This window comes from Vanessa cardui, chromosome 29 (assembly GCF_905220365.1).
Source record: "Vanessa cardui chromosome 29, ilVanCard2.1, whole genome shotgun sequence".
NCBI lineage: Eukaryota > Metazoa > Arthropoda > Insecta > Lepidoptera > Nymphalidae > Vanessa > Vanessa cardui.
In genome coordinates, this window is record NC_061151.1 from 1,050,706 (window position 1) to 1,070,955 (window position 20,250).

Sequence of the window (20,250 nt, forward strand, 5' to 3'; positions counted from 1 at the left end):
TTTATTTGTTTGTTAATTCATTTATGTTTATAAATTAAATGTGTATTGTGTATTATTATATTTTATTTTCAGTATATTATTTATTAAAATAATTGTACCCCTTCCCTCTAGTTTTAACCCTCTACACAAGGGTTGCCTGGAAGAGATCGCTGTTTTACGATAAGGCCGCCGTTTACATTCATTCAAATTTTCATCACTACACAGTATAAAACAAAGTCGCTTACCGCTGTCTGTCCCTATGTATGCTTAGATCTTTAAAATTACCGATTTGATTTTGATGCGGTTTTTTTAATAGATAGAGTGAGATTCGAGAGTATGGTTTTTGTATATAATACATGAATAATATAATAAAGAAACACTGACAATTTTAGAAGTTTGTAATATGACGTCGTAAATAAACAAATTCTGTATTATATTTAGTATCAGTATTGCACCCGTGCGAAGCTGGGGCGAGTCGATAGTATTATATAAATATTCTTAGAAACCAGATCAGAAGGGATTTTTTTTAAAAAACAAAATTACAGAAAACTAGATAATAAATTTAATCAATTTTACAAAATCACAAACTATTTGACAATTTTTACTAATTATTTTATGTAACAACAATTCTCCTAATTTAATTCTAAACTAACCCTAGCAACAAGACACTAAGAAACTTAATCGCAATGGATTACAAAAAAATAACACACTATGACACCAATCGATCGAACACACGATAGCAGAAAGAGGACTGTCTACCGTCCACCCTCCTTTAAATACACTTCCTCCCACTACTACCCTCCCATATTCCTACAATATATATATGATACATAGTTTTAACTCCACTAAAAGACACAGGCTACTTTTATATGTTTAACAGCTGACGACTAAAAAGGCGAGTACAGTCGCGGGTAGCAACATTATTACATATATAAGTTATATGTTTTATAAACATTAATATCTTACAAGCTATGCGCGCGATTTCGGCCACAGTGGGAATTCATTTGTATATCTATGGTGGGAGATAATGATGTGTTCTTTTATGATGTCGTTAGGGGGGAAATGGACCTCATGGTAAGTGGTCACCACCGCCCACAGACAATAAAGTTACAATTACTAATATATTCAAATATTACAGATATTCGTTGGACCGTTAATTTTTTTTATGAATAATTTTTAAACGATGTTTTTATAATAAACTAACTGTAGTCCGCGGCTTCACTCACGTTTTTGGGGTTAGTTGTCACGAATTTGGCATAAATAAAATTTTAACAAAAAGAAAAACCGACTTCAAACAAAACACTATTTTAAAACAAATGAATATGCACGAAAAAGTAATAAAAATAATTGCGTATTCAACATATTTTTTAGAGTCTTCCTAAGTTAAATGAAATGAAAAATATTAGACTACTTAAAAGTCGATTAACGATTATATCATGTAGTTATAGTTATTGGTATATTTGGAGCCGGTGTCAGCCACGGTGCCCTTGCCCCAACAATCAAAAGAAAGAAGCGATACGAGCCCCTTGATTGATCCAGTATATTATTGTGTAAAAGGTAATTTGTAAAAAACATATTTGTCAAAGTATTCTCGTATTGTTTTTTGATAGATATACTGTAGGGTTTTATTGGCTGACACCGACTCCAAATATAACAATAATTATTATTTAGTATCAGTATTGCACCCGTGCGAAGCCGGGGTGGGTAGCTAGTTGATTATAATATTCGACTATGATAATTACATAAACATAACCACATTACGGAAGGTGACTCAAATATCCAAATAACCTATAAATAAAAGATTCGACCGAGTATCGCTAACGTGCTCCTCAGAATTGTTCCGTTCCCTTCCGTTCCGTTACTTTGTCATGGATCCTGTGCTCAGAACCTTACCAAACTTTCACCAAATTACCCTTGAAGTATATATTTTATAATAAAAAAAGAATTATCAAAATTGGTTAACGTGATTTTCAGTTATTCACCTATTTGTCGCGCATATACATAATGCAAATTTAAGACTTATGTCGTTTTCACATGGATACCATCATCGGAAAAAAAAATAAAAAAAATGGGACCCCACGGGAAGCACTACCTTTCAAACAAAAAAAAAATTTAAAAAATCGGTCCACCCAGTGAAAAGTTATGAGGTAACAAAAAAAATACAGACGAATTGATAACCTCTTCCTTTTGGAAGTCGGTTGAAAAAGTAATTTACATCCTTTCTTGGAGTTCAAGTTTGTTTCTTACTAAATTTAAAGAAAGAAAAAAGATTAAATAGGACACGATAAAAATAATAAAAAGTACATAAAAATACATTATTAAGTAACTAATTATAACTACTGTTACATTGATTACAAACGTAATCAAAACAACAACAAAACAAAACAATGATAATTAACGTGTCCTACAAGTTACTATTACTAGGTAAATCCATGAAAGAGCGACAGTCAGACAGAGTTACTTTCACATTTATAATATTAAAATAGATTAAAACAACTTAAAAGTCATTTAAAAAAAAAACACCATTCGTTTCAGAAGAGATGGATAATGGCCAAGAAATAACCGAAGAAATAACAGTCAAGAAAATTATATCGAAACTCAATCAGAGAGCACCTAAACAGTTCGACCTCTTAAGCAGAAACCGCCATAAAATCGGCCAAACAGCTGGCTCGATGCCAACGCAAAATCTCTTAGATCGAATTACTTTTGAAAGTGAAAATATAAAAGGCAGTCACAGCGAAAACTCTTCTAGAAGGAACAGCGACGACGGTGGACGAGCTAAGAGGGAAAAGTGCAGAGATGGTAAGGAGAGGTTTTGGACCAGTAACAGCCTGTAAGGTTTTCGATTACTGGAGGCCTTCTCTCCTATTAAGAAGAGTGTTTGGGTTTCAATGTGATTTGGTGAAATACAAATATGGCAAAATTTAGATGAAATTAGACACATGCAGGTTTCCTCAAGATGTTTTACTTCATTATAAACAAAAATTAAGCATACATATATAGTGGTGTTTGCCTGGATTGGAAGACGAAATCAACGGTTAAGATGCACGCGTTCTAACCTCTGGACGATCTCAGCTCTTTTTGGTGTCTTTTAGGTTTTGAACCACGATTAGATAAATCAAATCAATTTTATTCAAGTAAACATTACGATCAAGCGTTTTCGAACCGTCGATAAGTCGATAATTCCTTAAATATATACAAATATGAACTAAATCTAGTTGCTGTATAAATCTTGACTGCGTACAATGGTGGCAAGAATGCTAGCAGCATTTCCCCGTTGAATTGCAATTCCGATTCTCTGGGAAAACAAACCAGCCCTCCTTTCATAATGGAGGTAATAACGCGAGGTTTGAGGCTTTTGATGAAGCTTTTCGCACTACTGCTCCAAGAGCGTCAACGTGAACATCGTCAACGGCGCGGTTTCTCGCACCTTTTCAAACAATTTTAACTTTTTGATCTTATGAAAGAACTATCGAATCTTCCCACTCCCTTGCAAGAAAACATAAAACATGTTCAACCCCTCCTCTCTCTAAATCGTCTTGCGTAATGCCCCATGCAAAACGGACTTTGTGCAAGCCCGTCTGGCTAGGTACCACCCACTCATCAGATATTCTTCCGCCAAATAACAGTACTCAGCATTGTTGTGTTCCGGTTTGAAGGGTGAGTGAGCCAGTGTAACTGTAACCAGGCACAAGGGACATAGCATCTTAGTTCTCAAGGTTGGTGGTACATTGACGATGAAAGGAATAGTTAATATTTCTTACAGCGTCATTGTCTAAGTGTGATGGTGACCACTTACCATCAGGTGGCCCATATGCTCGCTCGCCAACCTATACCATAAAAAATGCAAGAACGTCACTACTAAACTCAATCAAAATGCCACACACGTCACGTTAATAAAAGAGATGGTTCAGTGGTCAGAACGCGTACATCTAAATTCATGATTGCAAGTTCAAATACTGACAAGCATCACTGAATATTCATGTGCCTAATTTACTTTGATAATATATCGTATTGCGCTCAGCGGTGAAGGTAAATATCGTGAGGAAACATCCACATCATCAAACTATTGGAACAGTGTGATGGAATGAGCTCCAAAAGTTCCTCAAAGGCAGAGGAATCTTTAACCCAGCAGTGGTCCATTTGCATTGTTACGTTCCATCACGGCCATCAGTATTCCTTTTGTAATTCCAGATGGTACCAGCTCAGAGCCGCCAACAGCTGGCGTAACCAACTACAACGCGTGGAACGACATCGCCAGTTCCTCCTCTACCACCAGAACCGAGCTGAGTACATCTGATGAAGCTGTCAACGATCATGTAAGCTATGTCCTTGAAATAATTCCTTAACACGTTGAATGCGGAGCGAGGTCTAATACGCCTCGTAGAGGAGGCCGTAATATATTTGAGATATTGTAGAATAGTGATGAATATATTTATATACGCATTTAATACGGGGTCTCTCTGACCACGTACCGCACTGAAGATATAAAATTCGATTACATCAAATTGAGTTCTAGTTTCGTAAACGTTACGGGATCTAATAAGTCCCGTACCGATATTATGATATTTTTCATACGAGGTCTAAAACCCCCCATACCACAGATTTGGAAAATATAAAAAAATGACGACGCTGCAAGCTTCTTAAGAAAAATACACGTTAAATCATGTACATGTTCAAATGGTTCAAATTACTTATTGATGGCCAAATTAAACACTACCACCGATACGTCAAAACCCTGTACTGAGAAGAACCAAAAAACCAGTGAAAGAAACTCAGCGGATCTTTTTTTGTCAAATTAATTAAATACATATTGAATATACATGGTGACTTTAAAAGCCTATAGCCCAAACTTCAATTTTCAATTCCATTTGGTCTAGATACGTACCCGTCGCCAAAGCCACGACTCCGCGTTACCCAGCACCCCAACCGACCGGTCGGCTTGGAGATCAACAGACAGCCTCGCTCCAGATTCAGCCTTTGGAACATCTCTTGCGGATATCATGGAGAGTCCCGCTAATAAGGTACGTTATCAGTAGCTCCACTTAAATTTGCCTTAATTGATATTAGCCAAGAAGGCCCAGTGGTTGGAACGCGTACATCTTAACCGATGTGTACGAGTTCAAACCCAGGCAAGCACCACTGAATATTCATGTGCTTAATTTGTGTTTATAATTCATCTCGTGCGGTGAAGGAAAACTGCATTTGAAAGCAAAGAAATTCTGCCACATGTATATTCCATCCCGCATTGGAACAGCGTGGTGGAATATGTTCCGAACCTTTTCCTCGAAGGGAGGGAAGGCCTCCTGCCTTAGCCCAGCAGTGGGAAATTAACAGGCTGTTGTTGTATTTAGAATGTAAATTAATGGTGTTATATTTTTGTTGATAGCTATTTCATTCATTCATCAATCCGTTTCAAATATAAATAAAAACGAACGAGCTTATCTACCTAACAAACCTATATAAAAAGTATATTTGTTATGGGTTAAGTTATTACTTTATTACATGATCTCCTGAGGCCCTTGTCCTCAGCGCAGTTGATATAAATAAATTTACACCAACAGAGCAATAGGAAAACATTAAGAAATGATTTAAAATCTCATTGGAAACTCAAATGAACGAAATCATTAAATAAATATTGGACAACATCATATACATGACTCTGATCCCAATGTAAGTAGCTAAAGCACTTGTGATATGGAAAATCAGAAGTAACGACGGCACCACAAACACCAAAACTAATGAACATTTTCTTCGACTCGACTGGGAATCGAACCCGGGACTTCGGACCCATGAAAACCGTCCATGGAGGTCGTCGATGGTCTTAGACCAGAATCTGTCAAATTATTCCACAAACACCCAGACCCAAGACAACATAGGAAACTAATTAATTTTCTACATCGTCTCGGCCGAGTCGAACCCTGGACCTCGGAGTGGCAAAAACCGATGTACACACTACTCGTCCATTAAAACTGTATGTGGAATAGTGATGATATTCATCATAATAACCTTGTATTACTATTTTCAGAATGTCCAATTTCAGAAGGCAAATAATCAGGTTTAATATTTTAAAGTCATATTATTGTTTTGTGATCGTTCTATAAATTTATTATATACACTAGCGACCCGCTTCGGCTTCGCACGGGTACAATACTGAAATACTGATACTAAATATACTACAGAATGTACTTATTTACGACATCACATTACATACGTCTAAAATTTTAGTTTCTTTACCATATTGTACATGTTTTATACACAAAAACCTTACTCTCGAATCGCTCTATCTATTAAAAAAAACCGCATCAAAATCCGTTGGGTAGTTTTAATTTAAGCATACAAAGGGACATAGGGACATAGAAAGCGACTTCGTTTTATGCTATGTAGAGATGACCGGGAATTATGTCTAAGGAGATTTTACACGACATTCATGTAACTATTGGTATTACAACAGCACAGCACATGGTCAAATATATTATCCGTGCACTTTCAACAGAGCAGTCTGCCTCTATATCTAAGGGTCAATAAAGATCCGTGCTTTGTTTAACTTAATTCCTGTTTATTTATTTATTATATTCGCTAGCGATTTTTATATTTTTCATTGCACACTAACTTGTATATATTATATAGCTTCACTTAAAATAGTTCTTAAAATGACGATTTAAAAGTGCTTGAATACAGTAAATTTTGTTTTGTACTATTTATTACTATTGCTTTCTAACAACAACATATGTATTTAAAAAAACTTCACATTTTGAACATTCACAAATCTTTTACTCGGTGGTAGGGCTTTGTGCAAGCCCGCCTGGGTAGGTACCACCCACTCATCAGATATTCTACCTCTAAACAACAGTACGCAGTATTGTTGTGTTCCGGTTTGAAGGGTGAGTAGCCAGTGTAACTACAGGCACAAGGGACACCTGATGGTAAATGGTCACCATCACCCATAGACAATGACGCTGTAAGAAATTGGGAACTAAGATGCTATATCTCTTGTGCCTCAGCTCACTCACCCTTCAAACCCTTCAAATCATCAAAAGCACGAACTCACATTCAAATCCACCAAGAATAAACATTATCAATTTTCGTTACTTCTTTACCGCGTTGTTTAATTACAGATACATTTAAGAGAAGACTTAAGATCTAGAGACAGTTCGGAAGAACGAAAAGCTAGAATGAGTTGGAGATTGGTCAGAAACGTCACGTCCGCGGCCGGGGCTTTCATTAAGCGAGAAACGCTCGCCTTACCTGGCACGCCGTTACCTAGCTTTCAGGTAAGTTACAATTATTATATATATTTTGTAAAACTTAATTTATACTTTACTTATTGTTGAACTGTTTTTTAATGTTAACTACAATAATTAAGGACTAAAGGAGTTCAGTCTTGCAGAGATTTTTAATAACAAATACAAAGTACTTACTTATTGTACACTAATTCTTTGGGACGGCAATCTAACTCAATTGGAGATTGAGTACCAGCAAGACCAGATCCCCAACTCGGCCAATATTTTATCTAATACTCTCTGACCCGTACTCGAATCAAATTCATTCAGATCTGTGATCATGTGAGTCAGAGTCAGAGTCACATAAATAAATATTAATAAATATTTGACAACATCAAATACATTACTCTGATCCCAATGTAAGAAGCTAAAGCACTTGTTAATAAAAAATATGTAGTAACGATGGCACCACAAACATCCAGACCCAAGACAACATAGAAAACTAATGATTTTTTTCTGTGTCGACGCGGGTGGGAATCGAATCCGTGGCCTCAGACTGGCGTACCCCTGAAATCCGGTGTATACACTGCTCGACCACGGAGGTCGTCTAAACATTAATTAGGTTAAAAAGATTTAATGGCTCAATTTTGAAAAACGAAGCTTTATTGCGTGTAAATAATCTTTAAACTACTTTTTTTATTTCCAGTCAACGTCAAACAGCCAAAACTCGAATTACCCAGAAGAGAGAAAACCCTCTGTTCCAAACTCTGTGCCGAATAATTCCGCGCACAACTCAACTGCGCACAGCTCTGCGCACGATTCATTTACCCAAAACCCTTCTGAGCCAAATAATAACAATGAAAAGGATAATATCGGTGAAACGAGTGCTGAGGTATATATCAATTGTGTTTTCCATATTAAATAAATAGAATTTAAGCAAAAACTGGGAACATCCTGCCTACGTCTACATATATAAAAAAAATTGTCATATTGATCAGTGTCAGATCAGAGCCGAGATGGCCCAGTGGTTAGAACGCGTGCATCTTAACCGATGATTGGGGGTCAAACCCAGGCAAGCACCACTGAATATTTATGTGCTTAATTTGTGTTTATAATTCATCTCGAGCTCGGTGGTGAAGAAAAACATCGTGAGGAAACCTGTATGCGTCTAATTTCAAATTCTAGCACATTAATTGTATTCCTTCCTACCCCATTGGAACAGCGTGGTGGAATTTGTTCCGAACTCCTCAACGGGAGAGGAGGCCTTAGCCCAGTAATGGGAAATTTACAGGCTGATGTTATTGTTGTTCTATGTTGATCAGTATCAAAATGTAATCTCCATTTCCTATGTATTTAAGAATATTTACAACTATCAAAAATACACAGACGTTTTGGTAGAACTCGTAATCAATGCTGTTTACTTGGTGGAGGGCTTAAGTGGAACCGTCAATCCAAGATTGTTAAAGTGGATCCCGTAGCACCCGTTAAATTACTCCGGAGTAGTAGTCAGCTTGGACATAGAAGAGTCCCACATACCCCCCATTTCATGTGAGAGAAACGCGTAATGTGTTCTTCCAGTTCAAATGGGGCTTAGTCTATTATGCCCCTTATCAAATATTAGTATTGCTGTGTGCGCGTTTGAATTGACAAACACAAGGGACAGAACATCTTAGCTCCCAACGTTGGCAGCACATATTCGTCCACCAATGTCTATTTATAGTGGTAATCACTTGCCACCATATCCACCTTCTATATTAATTAATATTTCTATGCACTAATATCTATTAAGGTGGAGGTTTCCACTTACAACCAAGTACATCAACAACTTATAAAACAAAATAGATGACACGAACTTAATAATGTACAACTGTTTTACTCAATAAATCATCCTAGTATTTCCTTCTATAATATAGGTTTTCCCCTTATTTCTGTATGTATTCCTCTCTATTTCTTTAGTTTAGTTTTCTCAGCTATTAATCAATATATGATACATTCTAGGGCTTGGACCCCGATTCCCTCATGTTCCGAGATGGGAGACGTCGCATAGATATGGTCCTGGCATACGAGGAAGAAGACTTCGGGGTCATGACCGAAGCAGAAGCCAAGAAGAGAGATCATAGGAGAACTTTTCAGGTACGTTAACAGAAATAACATATAATTTTAAGACTTAAGAATTTACTTAAAGTGAGTTTTCGGGTAAGGGAATGACAGTCAATTATACTTATTAAATATTTAATTAAGGTAAGCAGGCATTTAGACCTTCATATTACAATTACAGTTATTAACTACCTAATATTTACCATGTTTTTTATTTTTGTTCGGTGGAGCTCGATATTTCGACATTATATCTACGAATGTCATGTTCACGAAACTGAAGTTTGCGGGTAGATGTTGATAATGTTAGAAGTGTCCGTATCGGACTACCTCCTTTCTCGTATGTTTGCTGCGTAAACACCGGCCACCACTACTATTGCCACTTTTACCCCTATGATTGTCAATATTTGTATTTATTTTACGTACACTCGACACTCGATTCCGTGTTTTACAAACGAAACTCACCGTATCGATTCGCGTTAGAATTAGTGCTATATAAACCTTTTCATAGTGCTATATAAATACTATTATAATTCTGGCCATAGCGATGTAGAAATGTTTACGATTTGATAGTATTTATAAGCCAAAATGTAGATATTTAGTCGTGACATTTCGGTGACTGGAACCGACAAGAAGCTCAGTAACTTTTTCCATCAAAAACATATTTACAATCCCAATTCAAATATGTAAAAATGAGATCTTTTATCACCATATTTTTCCAGGAAAATTTGGTAAAGGAAGGATTGGAATTAGAATTAGAAAACAAATGCCTGTCCTTCGACGGGAAGACTTGGTTCCTGAAGATCCACATACCCTGGAAGACTGAAATGAGACTCGCTGAAGTGATTGGAATGAAATTACCGACGAAGAGATTCATCACCATTTCGGTTAGAGCGTGGGTGAGTTCTGAAACTTTAGGTTATAATTATTAAGTAAATATGAGAATAATTTCTTGGTGGTAGGGCTTTGTGCAAGCCCTCCTGGCTAGGTACCACCCACTTATCGGATATTCTACCGCTATACAACAGTACGCAGTATTGTCGTGTTTCGGTTTGAAGGGTGAGTGAGCCAGTTTAACTACAGGCACAAGGGACATAACATCTTAGTTCCCAAGGTTGGTTGCGCATTGACGATGTAAGGAATAGTTAATATTTCTTACAGCGTCATTGTCTATGGGTGGTGGTGACTACTTACCAGCTGGCCAGGTGGCCTTTATGCTCATCCGCCAACCTATATCATAAAAAAATCTTTTTCCAAGACTCACGTGTTGTATACTAGGCCATGTATGCTCATACATCTGAACAAACGATATTTTAATTATTGTATATACAAGTGGATCGATAAATATTTTGTCTTTCTCTGTCCTCAGAGCGATGAAGCACAAGCCGAAAGAGACAACAAATGGTACACGAAATGGCGTAGAAAATGGAAGGATCTTTACGAATATGAGCACACGAGAATCGAACCGGAACCCTCGTTTTACACGTCCACTGAAAAGCAAGGTGTGAAGCGGGAAGAACAGTAAGTGTATTTAAATGATCAGAATCTTAGAAGTAGCCCTCCTGCCCTTCAAGAACCCTTTTGGTAGAATGTACAAGTTGATTTGAAATTTGGATAAAATTTCAAGGTATTTTCCTTGATATATATATTTTACTAAATACAAGACATACATGATACAACAATATTATTGATATTTAAACTAATTGTATTATTGATATTTAAATTAATTTCTCAATAATGGCCTCCCCTCCCCTCCCATTAAGGAGCGGGCTTGGAACGGGATTAAACCGGGTTACAATGCGGGTTGGTGGAATGCAGATATGGCAGAATTTCAATGAAATTAGACACATGCTTATGTTAATTTGACTGTATGTTTTAAAGTAGTAGAGTAACAGCCTTGAAATTTCCCACTGCTGGGCTAAGACCTTCTCTCCCTTTGAGAAGAAGGTTTTGGAACATATTCCATCACGCTGTTCCAATGCGGGTTGGTGGAATACACATGTGGCAGAATTTCTATGAAATCTCACACATGCAGATTTCCTCACGATGTTTTCCTTCACCGCCGAGTACGACATGAATTATAAACACAAATTAAGCACATATACATATATAGTGGTGCTTGCCTGGGTTTGAAACCGAAATCATCGGTTAAGATGCATGTGTTCTAACCACTGGGCTATCACGGCTCTTTTGTATGTTAGTATTATTTAATAATTGTACTAAACAATTTTTCTAGATTTTTAGTAAAAGACAGATATACACAGTTCTCGCCCGCGCAGCGCAGTTACCTCGTCATGCAAATACTCCTCAGAGTTCGGTACGACAACAACGAGATTAAGGTAAGTTTACCTTAGCGAATATCATCAACTTACCTTTGCGTTACTATTTCGTTATAATGGACTTAACTTGCTATCATGTATTGTATGGTAAGTGTACAAGCAAATAGGCCACCTTATTATAAATGATTACCACCGTCCTTAGATATTAGCGCAGTAAGAAATATTAACCATTCCTGACATCACTAATACGCTACCGACTTTGGAAACTAAAATGTTATGTCCCTTGTGTCTGTAGTTACACTGGGTCACTTACCATTCAAACTGGAACACAATACTGAGTACTGCTGTGTAGCGGTATGATAGCTGATGAAAGGGTGGTACCAGGCGGGCCCGCATAGAGCCCTACAACTAAGTATTCATTGCTATTGCAATGTATTTAATTACATATTAATGAATGTTATTTTGATTCACTCCTTGTGTCGACGTTGTATGCTAATGAGTTCTTGTGTCTGTAAATTTGTTTAGATACTACTCACAATTTCTTTTATATTACATATACCTACATATTTTGGTTTATTTTTATTTTAAAATTATTGATACTTCGGTTACATTTTAATTAATTATGTGTTGTCAGTAAAATACTATGGTTCATATAAGTGTAGAGATTCTTTAACTTAAGACGCGTTTTTGACGTCAACAATGTTGTTTTGGTAATCTTTTAGATGGGGATCCGAAGGCTGCTGAATGATGGAACCTACTTGGCTTGTTTCCCTCTACACGAAGGCAGATATGACTTGGATATGCAAGACAAGATGCAGACGGATCGAAGGGTGAGTTGATTGAATAGTTACCATACTAGTGTACCTCCCTCATACTAATGTAACGTACTTACAACAACAACAACAGCAGCCTGAAAATTTTCCACTGCTGGGCTGAGGCCTCTTCTCCCTTTGAGGAGATGGTTTGGAACATATTATACCACGCTGTACCAATGCGGGTTGGCGCCATACACATGTGGCGGAATTTCTATGAAATTAGACAAACGCAGGTTTCCTCATTATGTTTTCCTTCACCACCGAGTACGAGATGATTTATAAGCAAATGAATATTCAGTGGTGCTTGCCTGAGTTTGAACCTGAAATCATCAGTTAAGATGCACGCGTTCTAGCTACTCGGCGATCTTGACTCAAACTTACTTAGGGTAATATGCTTAAATTGTTACACTGATAAATATGACGTACCCTTCACGTGTGGCAACGTATGTATCGTGAGCGCACTTCGTTTAAAAGTTAGCTCGTGTAACGAACTTTTATTCTACACATTCATTCTTCCTCACATCATGAGGAAACCTGCATGTGGCAAATTTGGCATTGGAGCTGGTCGGTGAACTAAACTCCAAAACTAAAACCAAAAAAAGGAACATAGGTTTTAGTCCTGAAGTGGCACATGGGCGCATAATTGTTAAAAGTTTGTTTAAAATAGAGTATACATAATATATGTTAATGACAAACTATGAACACTTAATTATATTATTTTTAGGTCGTTTTAATATCTTGGTTTTTTTTCTCAGCTTCTGTACTTAGAGTGGGCACGTCCTTGCAAATGGTATAAGAAGCAACCGCTGTGGCTCATCAGACGATACTTTGGCGAGAAAATCGCACTATACTTCTGCTGGCTCGGGTTTTACACGAAGATGTTGTACGCGCCGGCGATCGTCGGCACTTTGTGCTTTTTATACGGCCTGGCCAGCATGAACTCCAGCGATAACATTCCTAGGTAAGTTTCATTTATGTATTTAATAACTGCTGATGTTTGCGAGTTCAAACCCAAGCAAGCACCACTATATACATATGTGCTTAATTTGTGTTTATAATTCATCTCGGGCTCGGCGGTGAAGGAAAACATCGTGAGAAAACCTGCATGTGTCTAATTTCATCGAAATTCTGCCACATGTGCGTCCCATTCCACACCCGCATTGGAATAGCGTGGTGGAATGTGTTCCAAACCCTCTCCTTAATGGAAGAGGAGGCCGTTATCCCAGCAGTGGAAAATTTACAGGCTGTTACTTTTTTTTACTTTATTGAATAATTGACTTACCTTACCTTTTCCTTTAGATTTACCTTTATTTTATTTCATATTTACATAAAATTAAAGAGCTAACAGTTTAATTTAGATTTTATTCCGTAACAGGTCATAAATATTATATATTAAAATGTTTAAAATATATATTGGTAATTGAAATAGAATCATGAACTATAGATATACAAGTAAATTTTACTTATATATAGTAATATAATAGCAGACTCAGAAAATCAAAAGAGTTATATAGATACGTTGATAAAACTCAATGATAAAAACTAGCTTTTAGGGTACTCGCATTCGTGTAAGAAATAGGAACCTCAGTTTAATATTTCTAGCAGTGGTCTCTAGCTTAAGGTCAGAAATCATTAGCAGCAATCATTATTAAATGTTAAAGCCCTGAATCTCATCAAGCCAAGCCAAGCCGAAACAAGAGTGAAGTTGTTACACCAAATACCCGTTTGCACAGGGTTAGTAACTCTTTTTTGGGACAATGTATACATTTTTACAACAGGATTCCAGAGAACGTTCAAAAATATTTAATAATAAAATTCAAAAGAATCGTTAAAGAGCGTTTGTGTGCTAAAGGATATTACAACACAAATGAATTTCTAGTTGACTGCACACCTTGGGAATGAAATGATCGCCTCCAGGCTACTTCAAATAACAAAAATATATTTGTATTATTATTAATAATATATATTGTATGTGTAATATGATACGAAACTGACTTTGCCATGTAACTGAAACTTACCTTAGGTAAATGTTAAAAGACACTTACGATTTTGTTTGTAGCAAAGAAATATGTGACATAACTGGTCCGGGGAACACGACTCTGTGTCCGCTGTGCGACAAAGCTTGCCAGTACCAGAGCCTCTCCGACTCCTGTCTCTTTGCCAAACTGACGTACTTATTCGACAACCCAGCGACCGTGTTCTTTGCGATATTTATGTCGTTTTGGGGTAAGTATGCATTATATTGGTTTTATAGTAATTATTTCGTAGCTAACGTCACATAATGATGTAGATTATGACAAACTGAATATACCTATAATATATATAGTATTAACAAAACAAAATTACTTTTATAACAAATTTATTGCAAGGATCGGCCTCTCCTGACGTTCTGGCGTCCTCGCCAGTCTGAAGTCCATCTTCTTTATTAACTCCATCATTTTTGCTCGTAGGGGTCAGTTCATCTGTTTGGTCTACACCTGTGAAATGTATTATTAGAGCATGTAAATGTCAATAAGGTCTAGTAGACATTTAAGCCAGTCTAGACATAGCAACTTGAAGTTCTAGCATTCACATATGACTAGACATACAAAAGTAGGGTCCAGTAAGTATTCACATAAGACTAGACGTAACACAGCAAGGTCTAGTAGGTATTCACATAAGATTAGACATAACACAGCAAGGTCTAGTAGGTATTCACATAAGACTAGATATACAAAAGCAAGGTCTAGTAGGTATTCAAATAAGACTAGACATAACACAGCAAGGTCTAGTAGTTATTCACATAAGACTAGACATAACACAGCAAGGTCTAGTAGGTATTTACATAAGACTAGACATAACACAGTAAGGTCTAGTAGGTATTCACATAAGACTAGACATAACACAGCAAGGTCTAGTAGTTATTCACATAAGACTAGACATAACACAGCAAGGTCTAGTAGGTATTTACATAAGACTAGACATAACACAGCAAGGTCTAGTAGGTATTCATATAAGACTAGACATACAAAAACAAGGTCTAGTAGTTATTCACATAAGACTAGACATAACACAGCAAGGTCTAGTAGGTATTTACATAAGACTAGACATACAAAAGCAAGGTCTAGTATCAAAAAGAAGGAATAACTTACTATCAAAGAAAGCGTCTCACACTCATCAGGTGTCCATTCTCCTCTCCAAGGCACCATATACTGAGCAGCAGCATAAGTCAGCTTGCCATAGTCTCCAGCCACAAGTCTTAACTCATATCGTCCATTTTCAAGAACTCTTGTCACCTTGTAAGGACCACGCATTCCGGGATCTAATTTTCCTTTAGATTGAGAGTACTTAATGACAAATACGAAATCATTAACTTGAAATGCGCGAGGTGATTCACGTCCCTTATTGACATATTCATTTTGTTGCTTTTCATTTTCTTTGAGACGTTCGGCCGTCCTTTGCCTAGCTAACTCCCGTAAAGAATGGCGATTTGATCCCGAATAATCAGTAGCCACATCACGAACTAAAGCTTGTATCACAGGAGTAGTCCCTTCAGAACCAATTAAAAGATTCAATGGAGACATTTGTGTCGTCTTTTGCTTAGTAATGTTGACACCAACTGCAGGCGCCATAACTCTTCAGACCACTTATTCTTTTTATGACTGACCTCTATGCGTAGCATATTAAGTACAGTACGCACGTATCGCTCCACCTGACCGTTAGCGTGGTGCATCTCGGGTGTTATATGATGTATGTTACACCCGGAACTATTCATCCACTTTATGAACTCCGAGGACTCAAACATTCGACCCCTATCAGTGACGACAAGACGTGGCGTACCAAATAACGATATAACATTTTTAAACACACGCTTTAGTTCATCTAGATCTTGTTTGTAGAGAGCGTACATGAGACAATACTTAGAAAAAGCGTCGATCACTATCATTACATGTTTATAGCCATTTGATTCTGGCAAAGGCCCTAAAATATCTACATGAAGCGTGTGGAAAACAGTATCCGGCTTAGGCCATGATGAGATAGGTTGTAATGGTGCTCGCGGGATTCTCTTATGGGATATACAAGTTAGACAATGACTTATGTATTTCTTCACGAATGTGAAAAGACCAGGGAACCAGAAGTTATTTAAAATTAACCCAATCGTTTTCTTAACGCCTTCATGACAATTTTCTTCATGAAAAATTCTAAGCAAACTTAATCGATAACCTTTGGGTATGTAGCACAATAAACACGGTTGTTCACCCACAGGCGTATATTTGTAATAAAGGATGTCGTTCTTTACCTATTTGATATCGACTAGCATCTAACTGACCTTCACCTAACTGTTCCATAAGTTTTTGCGTCTCTTCATCACCTGATTGCGCTATCCGTGCCCAGTTGCGTGGCCTATCGATGCTATTTACTACACGGATGGGATTGCGACTCAAGTAAATCAAATCAAATCAAATCAAAATAAACTTTATTCAAGTAGGCTTTTATAAGCACTTTTGAATCGTCATTTTACAATTAAGTGAAGCTACCACCGGTTCGGAAAGTAGATTCTACCGAGAAGAACCGGCAAGAAACTCAGTAGTTACTCTTTTTTAACATTTAAAAAATACAACGTCATGTTAATTAAATACAATTATTTCAATTAATGTATCCTGCTTGGAAGTCAACAGGTATTAACTCCACGCTTTTTTATCATCTACAAAATCTTGTATCGAATAGTATGCTTTTTCTACCAATGTATTTTTAACAAACGATTTGAATTTACTAAACGGCAAAGTTAAAAATTTCTGCGGAATTTTATTATAGAAACGGATACCTTGCCCCAAGAAGGATCCATTGACTTTGCGGAGTCGGAAACTTGGCGTTATAAGTTTATCCTTACTTCTAGTGCATATACAATGATTATCACTGATTTTATCAAAGTGATCAATGTTACTGTGAATATACATGATATTGTTGTAAATATATTGCGACGCAACAGTAAGTATTCCTACTCTGTTAAAAACATCCCGAAGAGAGTCTCTAGCTCCAAGATTATAAATAAACCGAATTGCTCTCTTTTGTAAAATAAAGACAGATTCAATATCTGCAGCGTTACCCCAAAGTAATATGCCATATGACATAATACTGTGAAAATAACCAAAATAAACTAAACGAGCGGTATCAATATCAGTTAGTTGTCTAACTTTTCTAACCGCGTATGTTGCGGAGCTGAGTCTTCCTGTTAGGGATGATAAATGAGAGGTCCACTGAAGTCTGGAATCTAATTCTATTCCTAAAAACACCGTAGTATCAGCTACTTCAAGACGGTCACCATTTAAAGATATATTATAATTTTGCTTGCTAACATTAGGTAGGGTAAAAAGTAGTCGGCATGAGGCATTAAAACACATTTTCGATAAACAATCGTAAAAGAAAAATCCTGTAAGTAAACCCATCATCTTGCGACGCGGGGTAGGAGATCCTTTTTATTTTGTGTTGCTTTTAGAGCGTTACAGTCAGTGATAACCTTAAATTCAATACCTATGAGATAATGATGAAAATGACGAAGAGCTTTGAATACCGCTAAGGTTTCTAATTCATAGGAATGATAACGTATCTCTGCCCCCTGCGTGACCTGACTATAATATGCGACTACGGACTTGCTGCCATTTTCACGAATCTGAAGTAAAACAGCACCATATCCAAGACTGCTAGCGTCTGTGTGAACTTCAGTTACTCGGTTAGGGTCAAAGATAGTGAGCACTGGTTCACTTGTCAAACATTTAATAAGATTTTGTCGTACTTGTTCCTGTTCTATACCCCATTTAAATTCAAAATTTTTCTTTGTTAAACGAGCTATACACGCTGTTTTAAGGGCGTAGTTTTCTATGTATTGTCGAAAATATCCAGCTAATCCTAGAAACTGTCTAACCTGTAGTACATTTTCAGGCACCGGAGATTTGACTAAAGCAATTATTTTTGACTTTGATGGTCGTACTTCACCATTCGAAATAACACGACCTAAATATTCAATTTGAGTGCTTAAAAACGAACACTTCAATAAATTTAAAGAAAACCCAGCATTAGTTAAGGTACGCAAAACGTCGTGCAAAAGCTTTAACCCTTCTTCAATGGCATCACTTACTAATAAAATATCGTCGATATATACCATCACCTTATTATCGTTAATAAATGAACGCAGCGTGTTATTAATAATACGCTGAAAAACTACTGGTGCATTAGCAAGTCCGAAAGGCATTTTTAAGTACTCATAATGGCCCTCGGGCGTGACAAAACCTGTTAACGGAATTGACGCATCATCTAAACAAATCTGGTGAAAGCCAGACGCCATATCTAAAGTTGTAAAATAACTTCCTTTACCTAAACGATCTATATGATCCTCGATTAACGGTAGAGGATACCTATCCTTAATCGTCACCCTATTTAATGCGCGGAAGTCTACACACATTCGATCTGTTCCGTCTTTTTTCTTTATTAAAAGAATTGGGCTGGCATACGCAGATTCGGATTATACCTTTTGATAAAAGGTCTTGTATTATTTCTCGGACTTTGAGTTTTTCATTAATTGACAATTTATAAGGTCTATAATATACAGGCGTATCACTGTTCAAGCGAATGTGCATGCTACCTGTAGTTACAGTAGAAGTAGCAGTTCCAACAATCATAAATTTTGAAAATTCCTTTAAAATTTTATTAAGATTTTCATAATCTTTCCCAACCAACGGAGTTTTAATAGATTGCTCATTCGCTTTTACATTTGAAACATTTGTGGAGGCAGGACTGTAAGATAAGCGCTGAAAATATTTTGTACGCACGTATGTTACGCCTTCACGGTTGAGGACATCGGTACCAATTATAATAGGTGCGTTCATACTGTCACTTGGTACAACCAATAAATCAACTTCAAGAGTGATGTCTTCAAATTCAATAGAGTAACATAAGAATACACTCTAGTGATACCTTGTCCGACACCTTTCAATTCACGATAAATCGGCTTCATAGCGCATGCTAAATGACTAACCACGGAGGACGAAATAAGTGACACGTCTAAAGCACCGCTGTCTATGAGGATATCAATAGGTATACCTTGAACCACTCCAACCATTACATCCCTAGAATTATTTAATTTAGGCAAAGAACAAAAATTAACGTGACCTTTTCTCTGATCGGAACGTTGCTTAGCAAAACAAATACTAATATGATGACCGAGTTTCTTACAATATGCACAAGTTATTTTTGTATTCGGTTTTACATCGTTATTGTTTATTGGTGACTTTTTAATCGTCGGACAAACGGCTTGTTTGTGGCCCGTTTGACCACATGTAAAACACTTATATGATGTAATAAGGGGCATACGCTTAGTTGTATGTGATTTTATTATGTGTTTGCGCGTTGAAGAGTTGTTTGACAAGAAATTCTCATTTTTAACTAATACTGGTTTAACGAAAGTTGACAAGAAATTAACTAAATCACAGGGCATAAGTTTTCCATTGCTAGCTGAGGCTTTTACATGTGGTTCATTAATTCCCCGTATCACAATTGCGCTAATAAGTTCCTCGCTTAAACCTTTTACCATACGCAAACATAGTAAAGATCGACGAGCATATTCGGCATATGTAGGATAATCATCCGAATTTGTACTCATGACGTCATACAATATATTAGCCACATCAACATTTTTAACACATAACGATTTAAAATCATTTTTAAAATTACTCCATGAACGATCCGTGGTGACCCAATCGTCTAACCAAGACTTTGCGTCACCTTTTAGACAGTTCCCTACGCGTGACAAACATTCTATATCACTCCATTTATTAATACTTTGTGCACGATCGACTTCATCAAACCAAGAATCAATATTGTGCA

The 20,250-nt window shown here is 36.8% G+C and overlaps 1 protein-coding gene across 1 annotated transcript in view; it reads left to right on the forward strand.

Annotated features, from left to right (window-relative positions):
- Window positions 1–20,250, forward strand: part of LOC124541936 (anoctamin-4-like) — a 64,915-nt gene that overhangs the window by 30,423 nt on the left and 14,242 nt on the right. The window contains exons 2-13 of the mRNA XM_047119875.1: window positions 2,515–2,781; window positions 4,174–4,298; window positions 4,860–5,003; window positions 7,098–7,253; window positions 7,909–8,094; window positions 9,201–9,335; window positions 10,019–10,195; window positions 10,666–10,817; window positions 11,533–11,635; window positions 12,298–12,405; window positions 13,146–13,351; window positions 14,450–14,616. Coding sequence (XP_046975831.1) covers window positions 2,515–2,781; window positions 4,174–4,298; window positions 4,860–5,003; window positions 7,098–7,253; window positions 7,909–8,094; window positions 9,201–9,335; window positions 10,019–10,195; window positions 10,666–10,817; window positions 11,533–11,635; window positions 12,298–12,405; window positions 13,146–13,351; window positions 14,450–14,616 — 1,926 coding nt within the window. The remainder of the gene's footprint in view (window positions 1–2,514; window positions 2,782–4,173; window positions 4,299–4,859; window positions 5,004–7,097; window positions 7,254–7,908; window positions 8,095–9,200; window positions 9,336–10,018; window positions 10,196–10,665; window positions 10,818–11,532; window positions 11,636–12,297; window positions 12,406–13,145; window positions 13,352–14,449; window positions 14,617–20,250) is intronic.